This window comes from Amphiprion ocellaris, chromosome 2 (genome assembly GCF_022539595.1).
Source record: "Amphiprion ocellaris isolate individual 3 ecotype Okinawa chromosome 2, ASM2253959v1, whole genome shotgun sequence".
NCBI lineage: Eukaryota > Metazoa > Chordata > Actinopteri > Pomacentridae > Amphiprion > Amphiprion ocellaris.
This window is the reverse complement of record NC_072767.1, coordinates 24,727,289-24,746,449: the sequence shown is the minus strand read 5'-3', so window position 1 is coordinate 24,746,449 and position 19,161 is coordinate 24,727,289. Positions and strand designations below refer to the sequence as shown.

Genomic DNA, 19,161 nt, shown 5'->3' with positions numbered 1-19,161 from the left:
CTAAAAGGAATCTCCCTGCTAATGAGACATTCCCAGCTTTTTGTGGAATTTCCACATCTGAAAGACAGACAGATAGCTTTTTGTGTCCTGGCATGAAATTTTCCCAATGTGCATGAGCGAAGCATCACATGGAATTAAGCGAGACAAATAGAATTCTCAAGAGCAAATAATCACAGTGGCTGAGTCAAATGGGAATATACTGAGTCTCATAGTCAAGGCTTTTCAGTATTTGGGTGTTCATTTCAAGGAAAAAGACTATTGACAAAATATCTGTCAGGTCAGTTGAGGAAACAGCTTTACCTTTATCAAGCTATCTCTGTCCTCCTTTCTGTTTCAGTTTGTCTTCTTCACATATAGGAAGGTGACTTTTGTATTCCATCAGTTATTTTACAGTAATGTTCATATATCATGTATTTTTTTTCTTAAATAGGGATGTCTGCTTTCAAATACAATCAACATATCATCAAGATACACAATATATGGTATACTGCCTACTATAGGACAGCATCAGTAAGACATTTTGGATTATTTGTTTTTTATTTTAAGGGTTTTTTTCAATTAGGTGTATACACGTTTTAGCATAGTAAATTAGAAAACTGATATTATCAAACCTTGCCAGCATAAAAAGCACCAACTAGCTACCTGAATTAAGCATCTGCTTATCAGCCTGAACTGTCATCTTGCATATCTGTAGTCTGTCTGTGGGGTCAGAAAGGTCAGCGCATCACCAAGGATTCACCCCAGCAACAACCTCTTTCATTCAATGAGGCCAGCGAGCAGGGGCACCTTACTGCCTACCCACTGATATCATCTTACCAGTAACACTGGGACATTGTCTGTGGCTGACTCCCAGCGTCCCACTTTGGAAGTCATTTTTGAAATATGCTGTGCAGTTTCACACTTTAGATGGATGTTCGCACAGGGTCATGCGTCGCCGACATGTCTCGCAGCTAGACTGATGTGGGGGATTAGAGTCTTAACAGTGTCATATGTATAAAGAAACCTTTAGCTGATGTGTTTTCTTTGTGTTCTCAGTGCGTGAGCTGCAAGAGGCTCAGGTGTAACACATACAATCCTCAACTCAAAGGGTGTTGGGTTTCTACCTGGCAGAGCCTGGCTGGCCTCTTTCAGCTACTGTTACCGGGCTACTCTCATCACTAATTTAGCAGTGTTCTTCACCCTGAAGCTCTGGGTGGTTGGTTGGTTGGTCAACTAAGCGTGGGGAAGGACAGTGTTTCTTTTTCTGTCAGAGCTGTGCGCCACCAGGGCTCCCAGAGGAGGACCAAACCTGAGCAAGGGCTGATGCAGAACGGGGAAGTTATGAGCCCGCAGGACTCCAAGGCAGTGGGGGCCGAGGCCATGGAGGAGCAGAAGGCCCAGAACCACAGCCAGAATCAGGGTTGTTTGGAGCCCACAGCGCCTCCGCTTCCTCCCCCCTCACCACCGCCACCAGGGCCACCAGAATATCCGAGACCGAGGCTCATCTTCCACACCCAGCTGGCTCATGGGAGTCCCACAGGCCGCATCCATGGATTCACCAATGTCAAGGAGCTGTATGCCAAGATCGCTGAAGTGTTCAACATCTCCCCCTCAGAGGTACAAATAAACCTGACTATGGATATAGTATGATTACTGAGTGGCCTTTCCAGTTATGTTGAAATAATCAAGATAAAGAAAAAGTATTTGGTTGTACTCCTGTCTTGCATTTCTGGTCTGCCAGGCCAGATGCAAAAAGGTGTTTGGTTTCCATTCTAGGCTTTTTTCCATGATACACTATTGAAGATCTTTTTCCCTTGCTACTGTCTCCCAGACTTTCTACCTGTCTGCGTCTTGACCAGGATCAATAATGGAAACACATAACCAGATAATGTGTTGTAGTCGGTGAACACCCACACATGCAACACAGCAGTTTATAGTCATGGATGTGAGTTCAGAGCAAAAATAACTTTACATAGAAAGTTATTCAAATGACAAAGTGGAGCAAAAAAAAAAAAAAAGACATTAACTGATGTGAATATCCACTTATTTTAACAATTACAAACAATTACTATAGCTATTTTATTTGATTAATTGGAAAATTAAAAAAGGTAAGCTGCAAAAATGGTGGATTCTATATATATTTGACATACGTGATACTTGACAATACTCTAGAGTTTCAGAAGACATTACAAGACAGTCACATGGAGTACTACTCACACTGGAGTACTCCACGTGACTTGTAAACTAACCTCCATGTATAAATATAAAAATAATCCATGAAGTAACATTAACCTGAATATCTACTCCAATGTATCTTTATCCAGTGCAACTGTGTGTTTAAGAGACAGTATATGATTTATTTCATGTCCATTTTTTAAATCTGATTCCACAACAATATTCAATTTAATTTAATTTTCTTTATATAGTGGCAATGTATAGTGGCAATTCACAATATATGTCTCCACATGGTAAGGAGAAGGCTTTAAAATATTTATTCGGCAAAACCCATCAAATTCTAAGTTTCTGTTGTATTTCCTTTGAGCAAGCACTTGACAACAGTGAGAAGAAACCTCTCAATATCATCCATCCATCCATCCATCCATTATCTATACACCGCTCAATCCTCACTAGGGTCGAGGGGGGGGCTGGAGTCTATCCCAGCCGACTTGGGCGAAGGCAGGGGACACCCTAGACAGGTCGCCAGTCTGTCGCAGGGCTACATATATAGACAAACAAGCACTCACACATTCACACCTACGGGCAATTTAGAGTAATCAATTAACCTCAGCATATTTTTGGACTGTGGGAGGAAGCCGGAGTACCCGGAGAAAACCCACGCATGCACAGGGAGAACATGCAAACTCCATGCAGAAAGATCCCGGGAAAGCCGGGACGCGAACCAGGGATCTCCTTGCTGCAAGGCGAAAGTGCTAACCACTACGCCACTGTGCAGCCCCTCTCAATATCAGTCCTAGTTATATAATAATAAATACAAAACTGGATAATTTAATTGTAGCGCTACAGAGGACCCAGACCGTCATTTGCAGTCAGGTCAGCTGCTCACAAGGCCAGAAACCTTGTGAACGCTAAACAATTAGGAGGTCAAGGTGCCCAAACCATCCTGCAGCCTGATACTGTTCTCACTGCTAAACACAATCCAAGACCTTCATGCGGATACCATGGAAAGTCCTTTATTGTTTTGTTTGTTTTTTTGTATTTCAAATAGGCATTTAGATTACATCTATCCAGAGCAGCTGGCAGTAGATGCAACAGAAGAGTGATCAAAGAATGAGTAAGAGGAAATAGTTGAGGGAAAAAGTATTTTAGATGCAAGCAACTGATATTCTGTCTTGAGTTTGTTCACATTTTGTCTACAGAAACGGGTTCACTGAACGAAACTGTGGAAAATGAGATACCGTGACATAAAAACATCACTCAGTATATACACAACTAGCTGTAGCATTAACGATGCATCTAGTTTTATGTGCAGTTCAATATTATACTACCATAGTAAACTGCAAAAGAATGTGAAGCTTTTTTAAAAAAATGTAAGGGATGAATGTCACAGTTGCTGCTGTTCTTCTGCATTCCAGAAAATATAATATTAACACAGGCAGCAACAGAACAATAATTATTCAGCACTGACCTTATCAAATACTTATCAGCAGCGTTTTGAAGGCCACCGTGAAGACTTTTGCTATCTGTGCATTTGTGCATAACTGAGTACAGATGAAGTTATATGGACCAATGCACAATACATTCCATAATAACTAATCTTGATAATCTTGTCAATCAACCACCAACCATGACTGTGCCTCATTGTTCTGTTTCCTTTCAAGTTTCCACTCTGAAATGTAAAATCTGTTTTAGAAGAAAACTGAACACAATTGACGTTGATTAACACAGGATATAACATTACTTTAAACAAGTACTTTGACTTTCAGTGACTATGCCAATGTGCAATTACACATAAATTGCAAACAATTCAAAGCAGAATGATCTTTTAATTGCACTAGTTGTAAATTGACGGGTGGAGTATTTCCTCTTCTAAACAATTAAAAACAAAAAGACTATGTTGAAAATTAAGGTCTGAAAGTAAAAACTCATTGCAACGAAACTGAATAAAGCTTTAGAAACCCTGCAATCACTGACTTAGCTTAATTACATGAATGTGGTCATAAAATGGCCTGTAAACAGAACTTTCTCAGTTTTGGATCTATGGGTGGTGGCTGTCTGCATGTCTGCATCATGGCTCCACATGGAAAAGAATTGTCATAGGAGTTGAAAAGATCAGATTGTTTGGCTTAACAAAGATAAGATGGAAAAGAATACGGGAATATTTATGCAAGCAAAAAGTAGCTAAAACACAGTTGCAGCTATAATCAGGATGTATAGAATGTGCCATATTGCCACTAATCAGAGTCACAGTGGCTGTTTTCTTAACATGATGCCATGGACGGTGCGCTACTTGCACAGTCTAGCTCTGAAAAATAGACATGGGAGTGCCTGGCACAGGAATTATCAAAGGAAATCAGAGTTTTTGTCACTTCTCAGACAGTGAAAAAGGGTAGTACATAACACCAACTTCTATTAACTGCATCCAGGAAATACAACCCTTTGCTTGTGCTGTGGCACTAGACTTGATAAATAATAAAAGCATGTTCTATAGTCAGATAGTGGTCAAGTAAAATGTATTGGCTCATGTGGGGTCCAGCAGGTTTTCCAGGACTATCACATAGTACCAACAGTGAAGCACGGAGGTATGAGTGTGATGATATGGGGCTGCATGAGTTCAAAAGGTGGTCAGCATGAAGAATTATGTAGACGGCACTATAAATGCTTATAGCTACACCAAAATACAAGATGACGAGATGACTCCAAGTCTACAGAAGCTTGGCAGAAGAGCGATATTCTTAACAACATGAAACATGATAACAATCCAAAGCCCACTACCAATATTACACAAGAGCTTCTAAAGAGGAACAAAGGGAACCCTATGAATGTTGCCTGACTTGGATGCAAATGTGGTATTTTAACGAGAAAGTTACAGCAACTCCACCCCTCAAGCAACGAGCAGCTGAAAAAATGTCTCTGAAGAATAGCAAAACCCATTTTGTAAATTTGGCAGCCTGCATGCTGAGGAAGTTTAAGTCTGTCATGAAAATTAACGGTGACCATACAAGATATTGAACTAAACAAGGGAATGGATTTTTTTAAATATAGAAAGCTACAATTACTTTAATTACAATGAGATTCTGCTGAGAGGCTTGTATTTTTTATAACTATTTACTAAGAACGAATAGCCTTGAAGAAATTAGATTACGGTAAGGGGATACAATGCTGAAACATTTGATATTTAAGTGATATTGCACAGGGTTAGGGATCTTGCTGACAGTGTTACCAAAAATGACTTGGAGTGTCAAAGAGGAAAAATTGGATGTTAAAATTAAATTGGGTGTTCTTCAGAACACGAAGGTTCTAGGAATCTACCAGTTGTGTGACACTGCCAAGAGATTGTATGTTGTGTGTGACTCTCAGACACTCTTGTCTAATGTAGAAATTCTAACTTCCTGTGTTTTTCTTCCAATGTCTGTAATGAGACAGTCTGACGTCCAGTCCAGGGTCTGCTCTGGCCATTATGAGCTAAGATAACCTCCAGCAATCTTGAAAAACAAAAAAAACAAATGACAAACAAAAAAAAAAACAGTTTAGATAACATTTGGACAGATTAATCTTAGCTACAAGTGATGCAATAGTTGAAGCTGTTTTTTGCAATAAATACATTAATAAAAACTAATCATCTGAATTTTGAGTATTTTATTATCTAATAATTGTGTCCCTGTAAAACAGTGGCAAAAGTGATAAATAAGGAGATGCTCTTGGCTTGATTTGATTTTGTGCGAATAAGCAGATATTTAATGTTCGTTTTCTGACGACATCTGACATGGTACTTTATTTGCTGTAACAATCAGTATATCTACAAGACCTTGAACTGATTGCAGACCTTTAGATACAAGACTCTCTCTGAGAAATATTAGGCAATTGGTTGGTGATAGTGAATACTGTGACAGTTTCCTTGACCTCACTTGGACTGAACAGCCTCAGCATACAATTAATGTGCAGTCAAACGCCAGAGAAGACCTTGGACTGCAGTTATACAGTTTCACTTGCCAAGAGACTTACTATGAACAGGAACTGCTCCAAGATAATAGGTCACTCAGGTTATCTTGAATTTTCTTCATGGATTAGCAAGTTAAACTTTAACTTTAGATTGTAGAATACCAAATTGAAGCAGAATAGCTATTTTTTGGTTCTAAGCTTAAAATGTAAATTATGAAAAACCTCTTTCATTGACTAGATAGTCTGGAGAGGTTCAAACCGGCAAAATCTAACATGACAATGGAGTCACGTAAGACACATTTGCTTTGATACATGCCTTATATTAAGTGGTGTGATTCTGACTTTTAGATGCTTTGGTGAGAAGGTCTTTACCTTCAGTGTGTATCATTATCAACTGAGTATATGACTCTTTAGCAAGAACCAAATAACCAACAATGACCATGATGTATGCTTTAGATAAACTTGGAAAACAAACAAAAAAACAATGAATCAATTATTCTGCATTAGGTGGCTTGTTGTTTTTTTTTTTAGACTTTAGCGTCTGTTTTGCAATATATAAAACTTAAAGACCTATCATTATGGATGTGTTCAAGGCTCAGAACAAAATGGCCACAGTATCCATTTCTAATTGTTTGGCTCTACTGCCCTCTGCTGTTTAATCTCTATACTGCACAGCTTTGTTAATAGAGGAGGAAGAAAATGAAAGACCAGAGAGCTGCAGGATTACAACAGTCTCTCGCTTTTATGCTGTATGACATTAATATTAATGTTTACGCTTCAACTGCTCAGTTTTAGAGATAATGAAAATGCTGTATTACTACAGAGGGCGAGCATGAAAATGTTAATATATATGTAAAAAAAAAAATAAATCCTGTCCAATGGAATGACAAACTGTTAAAATATTTCTTTAATAAATATTTAAAGGCAGTGCATGATGGTAACTTTTGTAGTCATTTTATTGAAGTTTTGCTGGATTACACATGGTGTTTTACTTTTGCATGCATGTTCAATATATTGGATTCTGCAAGTGGCAGCTTTTTTCTTCGTTAATTCGTCCCTCAGATCCTGTTCTGCACCCTCAACTCTCATAAAGTAGACATGCAGAAGCTGCTGGGGGGACAGATTGGACTGGAGGACTTCATCTTCGCTCATGTTAGAGGCGAGACCAAAGAAGTGGAGGTGACAAAGACAGAGGATGCTCTGGGTCTCACCATCACAGACAATGGAGCTGGATATGCTTTCATTAAGGTGAATGAGAGGTAGCACAACATGGGCAGAAGGACAGAAGAGTTTCTTATTAACTGTGTGCAAAAGCCTGCAGTGGAATAGCTTCAGCTGATCAGTCTGACCTTTAAGTTCAAGGCTGTGTTTAAAATGTAAATCCTTTTTGCAGCAATGCTCAGCTATTCATCATTTATCATCACAGAGAACCTTAAGGGTTCAGGTTCTCACACTCTTAGTTATGAATAAAGTACATAAACTTTTACAAGAAAGTATTGTGATGCAAGTAGAATGCTAGGTACATTCAGTGAACTATTACGTTCAATTAGTATTACACTCCTATTGCACTTACAAAGGCCAGCACTGGACCTTAAATTAGTTAAGATTAAGCCATGCATTAAAACGGATCTCCTTGTAACCTTTTCAAAGCATATTCCTCACAGTAACAACGGCACACAATATATTTTTGTCATTTAAGAAACCAATGCAATAATTTATACATGTCATTGTCAAAATGTGTTTTTATTTTTCAGTGTGGATTGATACAGTATGTGCCATATTTGCAGATATCTGGACCACATATTTGAGAGCATTTAGTCACTGACCTCTAATTCCATTTGTTTCTTTCAGAGGATAAAAGAAGGCAGCACCATAGACCGACTGAAGACAGTATGTGTTGGTGACCACATTGAGGCCATCAATGACCAGAGCATTGTAGGATGTCGACACTATGAGGTGGCTAAGATGCTAAAAGAGCAACCGAGAGGCATACCGTTCACTCTTCGACTTGTGGGGCCTAAGAAGGCCTTTGGTGAGTGGAAACTATTAGATATTATCTGGAATTTATGATCATCTGCACAATTATTTTTTGTTTTTATTTTAAAAAAATGGCATAAAGAAACTCTATAACATAGAGAGACTTAAAATGCAAGCACAATTTGATCGTAATTTAACAGATACTTTTTTTTATTTGATAGATAAACCTGTTAATTGTAGTTAAATACTGTAAATATATTTCTAAAATTAAGTACAGCTCAAACCAATACAAGCAAAATGATGAATGAATCTATCAGTCTAGATGTCTATCCATCGATTTATAGTTATATATAATATCAAAATGATACATTATAGGTAATTTCAATGTTTTTCCACATTTAAAAAAATACACATGATCTCATATATACCATTAATACTCAGTTGTCTTTGTACACATTTGAACCAAAAATGTCAGTATCCATTCCTTCAGAATCCTCCTACTTGCATCCACTTGTTACCCAAGGTATAAATTCATGCTTTAAAAAGATGGAATGAAAACCAGCAGGGCTCCTGGTGCTGAGAACCGTGATGTGAAAACAGTGGAATAAGGAGGGGAAAGAAACTTTTCTGTTTCTGCTTGTTATTGCCATTCAAAGCTCCCAGCACACGCAGGAAGCAGAAGTATTCATAACACGGATATTTTATATTATTTGCATAAAACCTGCCCCAAAGCCAATTTTTATAACAGGACTGCCCACATAAAGTGTGGCACCAACAGCTGATTGCAACCTGGCTTTGATGTCCACAGTTGCCTGATGTTGTCCCCAGTGGTTGATGGGTTTCAGTACTTTTCCATATCTCATCAGCCAAACAGGAAGAGGAGTCAGGAACATGTTGGAGAATGCTGGCTGCCTGCCAGCAAGCCTTCAACAGTTGTTAAACTCAGTAACTCTATTTAATTAATCGGTGTTATGACTGTGGCTGTTAGGCCTCTGCTGCAATGGTCATGTGTGATAGAAGTTAAGATGCGGCTCTGCAGGGTCGAGTATGGCTCAGCTGGGATTTGATTTCTTTTCTTTTTTTTTTAACTCTAAATAAAATAAGGTATAATTCAAATTTCGAGAATTTGAAGAAGTATTTGAAAAACACATAAACAAGCAAATGCAGGAAAGAAATGAAGTAAACCGTTTGCAGGAATTCAAAAACCAGCCTGGAAGCACCAACCATTCATAGAGGAATTCACACTCATTTGTACTTCCATGATGACCATCTTTGACCCTAGCAGAGCTAAACCTTTTACCCTATTAATCCTTAACTTCAGCCTAAACCCATTATCAGCATTTATGTTTAAAGGGTTTCACAGCCCTAAACGCAAGCCAAAATGTCCTCACATTCAACATTTAAAGCTATACTGTACTGTACTTCACTTGTGAGAGCATCATATAAGTCCCCACAGTGTAACAGTATGAACAGTGATCCAATGTGATGAAAACATTAACACACAGTCAGGGAAGCAGAGAAGACACAGACACTTATTTTTGGCATTGCTTACACTCATACAGCAGTCGCCTGCAAAGAAATGATAAATATTTGATCCAAGGGTACTTGTTGTACTTTCACTGTTGCTATAGAGCTTGAAAGCTACTTTTTATTTTTTATTTTTAGTTGCATTTCATCTATTTATGCACCGTAAATAAAACTGGGGCAACAGCTTCATCACGAAACAGTGATTTATCAAACTCAAAGTCATGCCAGGACAAGTAACTCGGCTTCTTGTTTCAGCGTTTGCCGATTTTACTTATGTTATATGTCTCATGTTAGTTTATTTCATTTTTTTTAACAAACCATTTGTTTACGTCAGCTGCTCTGTGCTGCCTCTTGGTGCAACTCGTAGCAAAATTTTCTCTTACATCGATCAAATTCTTGTGCCTGTCACTTGGGGACTTTCACCATGACGTTATCCTTTTGCTGTTCCAGGAAATAGTTTACCTGTCAAAAGTTCAATAAGTGGTTTATTTATTTCATCTGGTTTAGAACATGGAAAGTGAAGAAGGAAGTGCTTTTGTCTGAGTGGATCTGAGTGAGTTGGAGCCTTGCTGTCCACGATGTTGCTTATCACGGGAAAACAAATCCATGGTCAACAGGAGGACTTCCTGCCTCCGATCACTATATTGTCACCACCTTGTCACGGTGCATTGTGTCTGTACAGAGCTTCCAGTCTGCAGTCTATAGTTCCATACCAGTGGAAAGTAAACACTAATCATTGTGCAGAGCTGAACGGTTAAACACAGCATTTCACTACTAGCTCCTGGATTACAAAAACTGGATACCAGACCAAAAGATGGTACTTACTTGGATAAAAAACTCTCATAAAAATCCCCAGAAATGTTTTTAGCCTTTGGGTTTTCTTTGGTAATGTGATAAATGACTATTCTAGCTGGAAACAGCTGATTTTTAATGGAATATCTCCATAGGGGTACAGAGGAATATTTCCAGCAACCATCACTCCTGTGTTCTAATGCTACATTGTGTTAGATAATCGTGTTGAAAGGTTAATTGATGACTAGAAAACCTTTGTGCAATTATGTTGGCACATAAGTAAAAGTGTGGGTTTTCATGTAAAACATGAAATTGTCTAGGTGACCCCAAGCTTTTGCATGAGAGTGTAAACCTTCACTGATTGAGTATTCTGAATCCTAGCAGCGTCAAAAGACAGAGTTTACAGTTGATGATGTCTGTCAGCAGTTTCACTGATGTCTTATTGTCTTATGCATCGCCCTCACTATGCTTGATATTTTCATCTTCATACTGTTTGAATTTTACTACCAGCTATATGTAGTATATTTAATGCCAGAGCCCAAACAGTAAACTATGAATCAATTTCAATGTTAGCTTGTACTTTGTATGTATCATCTAGCTTATCATGCATGGATTGATCTGTGTGTTATATGTTCCTTGTTCCCCACCCTCCTCTTCTCCCATGCCTTCTCCTCTAACCCCTCTACCTCTCTACTCTTCTACCTCTACACCCCTCTACCTCTCTACTCTTCTACCTCTACACCCCTCTACCTCTCTACTCTTCTACCTCTACACCCCTCTACCTCTCTACTCTTCTACCTCTACACCCCTCTACCTCGCTACCTCTTCTGTCCCTCTCAACCCGCCGGCCAGCAGGCAGATGGGTCCCCCCAACCCCGATGGAAAACCCCTAATAAAGAGCTGGGTTGTGCTCAAGGTTTCTTCCCTGTTAAAAGGGTGTTTTTCTTGCCACTGTCGTGTTAGGGTTGCTCTGGGGGTCCGGCACATGGGTTCTGAAAAAGCATCTTCAGACAATTTCACCTGAAATTGCCACTATATAAATAAAATTGAATTGAATTATTTAAACTGTTGGTCTTTGGGAAAATAATATATTGGACATTTTTTTGAGTGGCCACCGGGAAAATTTAGCAGCAAGGCTGAGTGGCAGTACCGTATCCAGCTCTCCGCTAGTCCGGCTGCGAGTAGCCACATTTCACATCAAATTCCCGGCCCTCGCCGCTTTTGCATGGGCGAGTTGTCACTTTGCGGTGTGACTACCACGTCACAGTCTATTTTCTACTACAGGTGATGAACCGAACAGAAACAATTCCCCTCGGTTCGCTGTATAACTCCACCACAGTTATAATGTGGGAATACCAGCAAATTAATTAAAACACACACACACGCGCACACACACACACACACACACACACTTAATCTTAATACAATGGATTAGATTTAATGCGTGAAATAATGACACTAATTGTAAAATGTTCACTCCATGTGAACATAAATTCCCCATCACACACGCATACAAATGTGAAAACAAAACAGCGTTTCTTTTTTTGTATTATTAATAATGTCATGAAGATTTACATGATTTTGCATGTTTTTGCCAAGAGCTACTTCATGTGACAATTCTAAAGGCAAGTATAATTACCAGCATGTATTACACCTAACAGAAGTCTGTCTGTTTTAAAACCATGCAGAAAGACAAATAGACTACTGCAGCTGCCGACCTCTGACCTCCCTCTGAAACAGATTTTTTTTTCTCCTATAAAAATACGTACGAAACGGATGTGCAATTTCCTGCAGAGCCCAGGGTGTGTGTTCAAAATAGCTTCCATATCCATGTGAATGACATCTGTGATGGTGCTTTGACCCAAGTTATAAATCAGCCTGCTAATATGGTCATAATTCTTATATCTGCAGATGTTTAAAGGCCATAAAGTTTGAAATGTTCACAACCTTAGTTAAGTAAGTACATATGTTTACACTGACTAGCAATCAAGAGAAACACTGTAACAGTTTAGGTTGTAAAAAATGAGATTTTATGGCCATAAAGCATTTAAAAATTCTAAAATTTGTCCTGATGATAGCAAGATCAAAAGTTAAGGCATCACCAAGATGATTACAGTTTAGTATACAGATGTCTGAACCACATTTAATATAAATCTGTTGAATAGCTTTCACTGTGGTGCTCGAGGAAAAGTTACTAAAATCATGGCCATTCATAATACAGCCTAGATTCTGGGCCAAAAAAAGCTGAACTGAATAACACACAGGTTGATTTTGCCAATTAAAAGGATAAAAAAAAACGACTGTAATTATGTTGTAATAGTTTCCCGTAGATCTTAGCAGCTGATTCACTGTAAACATCTTTGTTGTTAACACAAACAAAGTTATCAGTTTAAGTGGCAGCATATGGACCGGAAATCCATGAGTCACTGGTCTTTCTAATACAGAGCTCTTCACTTACTAGAAGCATTATTATTAAGGAATGTACTAATATCAAATGACCATGACTGGCTTCAACACTGACGTTTCTGTGGATGGGATATGATGTCACTACCAAATACATGATGAACTTAAAATAACTCATTGTTTCATTTTGCAAGCAAGCATCACTTATTCTATAACTACACGACTTCTCTTGGATGCCCTTTTTTCTCCTGTGCAATATTGTCAAAATCCAGAGCATCCTATCTCAAAAGGATGCTGAGAGACAAGTCCATGCATTTGCTCTTTTTAGACTAGACTATTGTAATTTCTTCATGTCAGAGTGTCCTAATAATTATCTAAACGGCTTACAGTTGATCCAAAGTACTGACATGAACTAATTTGAGAGATCATATTTCTCCCATTTTTGGTTATTTTCACTGGGCCGATGCAAAATTTAAGAATAGATAAGCTCCATTATATCTTAAAGACCTACAGCACCATATTATCCCAACAGGGCTCCTTGGCTCTGGAACCAGCTCCTAGTTTAGGTTACTTGAGGCAGATGTCCTCTTTGCTTTCGTTATTAGGCCTAAACCTTTCCTTTATGGTAAAACTTTTAGCTATGCTGTTGTCGACCCAGGCTGCTGGGTGATGTCCCAGAATGCACTGAGCACCCCACCTCTACCCTCCTGTCTTTCACACTCCATGCATTTACATGCTACTGTTGCAGGTCATTAACTGTGTGTCTTCTCTGTCCTCTAGCTTTTGCTTTATCCTCTGCTTGTACCTCACCACAAGCATCTGTGGCTCCAGAGCTGCACATTTCTGTTCTGCTTTTACTGGCCTCATCAACCTGCCCAGAGTTTATTGTTTGCTTGTTGTTTCTGGTTCTGTTTGACGATATCTTCCCCATCAAAAGGAAGTTTTTTCTCCCCACTCTTGAAGGGTGCTTGCTAATGAAAGAATTATGTTTCTCACAGTTATGGATGCAAGATCTTGACCTTGTTGCGCAAAGTGCCCTGAGATGACTTGTGGTATGATGTGGCGCTGTATAAATAAACAGTATAAACTAGCTGGATGTTTAATCATTTGTGAGAAAAGAAGCGCACATCCAAACAAGGAAATGAGAATTATGTTGCTTTGGACTCTTTGGCTAAATGTGTCGTTCTCAAAAATGTTCTGCGTATCAAGTGCTGTGTAGGAGGAATTTTGGCCTCTGGCAGCACATAAGTTTCTTAGGAAATTATAAATGAGTGTGTTGGTTGTTACCAGTGAAAGCCATAATAGTTGAATAGGCACAGGAAGACAAAAAGGAAATTGAATTTGAAAGTATATGTGTAGCTATTCTCTATAAAGCAAACTCCATGTTGCCACTTACTAAATGAATAACTGAATTTGAATAACTGTTTTCATCCTGCATGTCTGGTTAGATATGATTGGAATGAGGACCAGAGCGCCGAAATCTAATGAGGGCAAGATGGTGAACGGGAAGGAGACGCTGCGACTTCGCTCCAAAGGTTCTGCTACAGTTCAGGAAGTGGTATGTTTGACGCACTCTGTGGGACAATGAAGGATTTCACTTCCTGATGTACTCAGACAATAATATGTCAGATCTATCCAGCAGAGCTATAGCATTATATAGACATTGTTTGAAATTTCTTCTTATTAACACTTTTTCAATTTTTTACTTTTTTTTTCTTTTAGAGATAACACACTTTTTTTATGCAGTCAAATCCTTGATTTGACATTTTTCTGTATGCACTAAACACTCACATGGGACAATACAGATCTGGCATGAACTCAGTTGAACTCAAGCTGAACTTTTTTTTATAGGAAGTGACCTTTGGAAAGAAACTCACTTCCCGCACTTCACTGCAGGATATTTCACAATACGTCGATCTGTTATGTGAACTCATAGACCATATCACTGAGATTGATTTATTTATGTTTGGCTTAAAAAGGTACCTGGTTTTTTAACAACGGAAAAATATTGCATATAGTACAAACAGTTAACATCTACAGTGATACTGCGGATTTAATCATCTGTAAACTTTGATATACGGCATTTATAATACTATGTATTCTTGGCCCTTACATGTTTTGGCATGAGAATATATGCTCTCAGAGACTTTCCGTCACCATATTTAGAGCAGGAACACCAATAAATTTCCAGAAACACCTCTGTGCTTTTCTACTCTGTCAGCAGAATGAGTTTGAGGAGCAGGCCACCAAGAAAGTGGATGACCTGCTGGAGAGCTACATGGGCATCAGAGACCTGGAGCTGGGTAAGACCACCCACATAACACTTACATCCTTAAAACAGACTTTGCCTTCAGGTCTACATTTGGATGTAAGAAAGTAACCCAGTCTTCAACAGATGTTAACACACAAACCAAGACGTCCCTGGAATGGACGGTGGTTTTACAGTTCATGATGCCACACGGCCTTTCTGGGCTTCACGTTGGGCGAATTTAGGAAAAATTTAAGAAAAATCCGTCCTCCTTCTCACCGCAAATCATCTTTGTGATTTAAAGTGTGCATCCACTGAACAGTTGTGCAGTATTTAATAATTTCTTGTGTACCCATTTCCCCTCAACATTTTTGACCTTTAATTTCACATCATCTGGTGTTGTTTAATATTTATTGCTTTGTGGCGGAGGAAAAAATAGCTGTCTTCATTCCTAAGATCAGTAGCTTTTTCTAGAGCTTGTATCCACATCTGATAATCTTCCTCAGCTGAGGGAGTTGTCCAGTTGTCTGTGGATATCTAATGCAAGTCATTTCATGCTCAGCTGAGCAACCTGCAGCTGAAGATGGCCATTCAGGTTAAAACACTCAGTGGACCTAAAGTTAGGAGTTTTGTTCAGGGTCAGTAATAAACTAATAAAAGCAGTCTAGTAGGAATATAAAGAAATTTGCAGCATCAATAGTGGCCTTTTAGCCCTAATTCATATACTTTTACACAATTTGCATAGAGAGACAAGATAAATTTGCTAAGAAATGTTTGTGTCTGAATGTTAGGTTTTACATTCAGTCAAGGAGTATACAAGTCATCCTTTTGATCCTTCAGGCATATAAAAGTCTGATTAGCATACAATTACCTTCAAAGGTCCTGTTGTTTGGGCAAAACATGTACATACAGAGTTAATCCTGAATCCATGAATGAGAGCATGTTTAATACTGTTATAGTGCATTATAATCAGGATTATGTCTCATCATTGGGGCATTGTACTGTTTTGTAATTCTGGTCTGTTCATGATATTTGCTGATTAACTGATTTGGATTTCAAACATCCATCCATTATCTATATACCGCTTAATCCTCATTAGGGTTGCCGGGGGGCTGGAGTCTATCCCACCTGACTCAAGGTGAAGGCAGGGGACGCCCTGGACAGGTCACCAGTCTATCACAGGGTTACATATACAGACAAACAATCACACTCACATTCACACCTACAGACAATTTAGAATGACCAATTAACCTCAGCATGTTTTTGGACTGTTGGAGGAAGCCGGAGCACCAGGTAGAAAGCCCACACATGCACAGGGAGAACATGCAAACTCCATGCAGAAAGATCCCAGGCCCAGGCCGGGACACGAACTGGGGATCTTCTAGCTGCAAGGCGACGGTGCTAACCACCGAGTCACTGTGCAGCCTGCATTTCAAACAGACCATCAAAATGAACTCAATATAGCTTTTAGGGACATGTTTCAATTTCTGAATTCATGCATTTTCTGCATATAGATAAGAGCTGGTGTGTTTTAAGCTGTAGTATGTTTCATGTTTTTAAAAGTGCAAATGAAAAGCATTCTAGATCAGGACAATATCCCCACCCCAACCCCTTCTGCTATCCCCCACCCCTTCATCCCCACTCTCACCCCAACCAGTCGAGGCAGATGACGGCCTTCCCTGAGCCCGGCTCTGTCTGAGTTTTTTCTTTTTCTTCTTTTTTCTCCCCATTGTAGTTTCTTTGTGTGTATGTGTGTGCTATGAAATGACATATAGTGTGAATTAGTCCTATTTATAAAACTGAATAAAAATAAATTGAATTGGAGGACACCATAGAACATCACCGTTTTTGTTCAGTGTTTGCAACATACTGGCTACACTTGAATGTACCACCAAATTAAAATGTGTGCCCAAATGTATTCCGATCCATATTTTCAATGGCAGAGGGTCCTAAATACAGTTTGGTATTATTCTTGGGAACAGCCAGTGCCTCTGTCATTGTCTGTTTTTGTTCAACCAAACAGAATAGCAGTGTGGGTGTTTCTTTGGAAAACTCAAATACAACCTTAAAAGGGGATATTTCTGAATAACTGTAACCTAGCTTCGAAAACAAGTTCTTGGTGCCTGTGTTTTTTGGCTTTGGGTGCTCAGAAAGAAACATTTCTCTACAGTAAAAAAAAAAAACAATTAGCCTTGGATTGTCAACAGTCTGTGAAAATGCACACTTGTGTCCTTTGTTCTCTGTAGCAACCACGATTGTTGAAGCGGGCAAAGACAAGAAGAACCCCGATGACTTTGCAGAGGCGCTGGATTCAGTTCTGGGAGATTTTGCTTTCCCTGATGTGTTTTTGTTTGATGTATGGGGAGCTATTGGAGATGTCAAAAATGGCAGAATCTAGATGTTTATTGTATACAGAAGAGTGAGTAAAATCTCTGTTCTCTGGTACGCCCAGTTGTTAAAAAAAAAAAAAAAAAGTGACACGTAGAAGTGTTTTAATGTTGCTTTTTCAGTCAATTTATCCATCCAATTATTTTCTTTTCAGTCACAACTGGGCCAGCGATTAATTCTGACAACTGCACAGTAGTTCTAAATGTATTTGTTTTGAATTCAGAGCTGATTAATTCTCAAGGGTGGAAAAATAGTGACAGTAACATTTGCTTGCTCACCAATATACAGGCCTTTTACAAGTTGGATTTAAGACAGACGTTTACAAAATGACCTTCCCATATGTACAGAACATCATGAAAAAGATGCATTTGTTCACAAACTGCAACAGTGGGTATCAGTGAGCCATCTAGAAACCCAGGAAGTTTGAAAAGCACCAGGAAACGTTTCTCCTCTGATGAAAGCCCACTGAGGAAAAACAGGAAAGGAACATTTTTCATTTCAAAGTCAGAATGCATTTGTCTGCTTCTGTGTGCATCTCTGATTTAACCCCAAAAATTCAAAAAATAACTACAATTTAAATATTCTCCATCTTCAAGCGGGTGACTGATCTGAACTTGAACTTGCAAAAATATCTGTTTTAAGACATTAAACAAACAGATTACCTGAAAACAGGATACCAAGGAGCTCCAGCTGTACCGCACTAATTTGCAATTCAGATTTCACATCATGACTGTCAAACGAACTCAAACCATAACTGCCCACAGTAAAAAGACATAAATAAGCTCCGTGCATGCCTGTGCCTAAGCTTGTGTGCATGTAAACTGTTTCCGTGGATTTCCTTGCAATGTTTTTGCCAGTAAAAAATGAAGGTCTTTATGCTCACTGATATTAAAATTCCATCATATCACATACTCACTTGCTTTCCACTTTTGCCATGTTTCAAAGACACAGAGAATTTGTTTGATTCAAAGAGAGAATGTAAATATATTTCAGCAGTTGGTTGCAGATTTTATACTTCAGTATCACTGCACTTGATTTCAAAGTGTTTTTGTGTATCTGCATTGAAGATTCTTTACTGTAAAAAACATGGTAGCATCAGACTACACATTGGAGTTGAACAGTTATATATGTTGTCTGGCTCACCAAACAACGTGAACAAGATTTACGGTCTTTTTTTTCCCCTTTTTTTCTTTTTCCCGCAAACAGCCACATTTCAAAATGCAATTTGATTTCTGGCTGCACAGTTTTAACTACATCAGTATTTATCATCAGGTAGTGATGTTTTGTTTTGACGCTTTGTATATGATTGCTCCTCTTTATGAAGACCTGAAAATGTATGGCGCATTTTACATGTTTAAGCTTTAAATAAAGTGGTTCAACTCATTGCTGTCAAGCCTGTGTGCATTTAAAAGAAAAGTGTATCTCATAATGATTTTCTGCTGTTTCTGCAAAGCACATTCAACCTGTACACTTCATATTTACCGGATGATACTGCTCTGGAATTAGGACAAGACGTATCTCAGCCATTATCTGTGACTGGTTCAGTTATTTGTTTCTTAATTGGGTGACAATCTAATTGGCATAAGTGATAATACAATGTTCAAAACAATTTATTTACAGTATTTCACACTGCATATCTGAATAACTCAGCAATCATGTAGTGTCAGAAAGAGTGAAAAATAATTTAGCTTTGATTGTCTGGACTAAAATGGGAAAATTATCAAACT

General features: G+C 38.7%; 1 protein-coding gene across 2 annotated transcripts; it reads left to right on the top strand.

Annotated features, from left to right (window-relative positions):
* Nucleotides 1-1,160: 1,160 nt before the first annotated feature.
* gipc3 (GIPC PDZ domain containing family, member 3) lies at nucleotides 1,161-18,817 on the top strand. 2 transcript variants are annotated; one of them, XM_035955991.2, is made up of 6 exons: nucleotides 1,161-1,596; nucleotides 7,162-7,347; nucleotides 7,951-8,131; nucleotides 14,247-14,356; nucleotides 15,023-15,101; nucleotides 17,293-18,817. In XM_035955991.2, exons 1-6 carry the CDS (start codon nucleotides 1,303-1,305, stop codon nucleotides 17,442-17,444), a joined length of 1,002 nt encoding a protein of 333 aa, XP_035811884.2. In that variant the 5' UTR covers nucleotides 1,161-1,302; the 3' UTR covers nucleotides 17,445-18,817. The 2 variants fall into 2 exon arrangements, with proteins under 2 accessions (XP_035811884.2, XP_023143421.2); XM_023287653.3 differs by having other exon boundaries at nucleotides 1,163-1,596; nucleotides 15,020-15,101.
* Nucleotides 18,818-19,161: the final 344 nt, after the last annotated feature.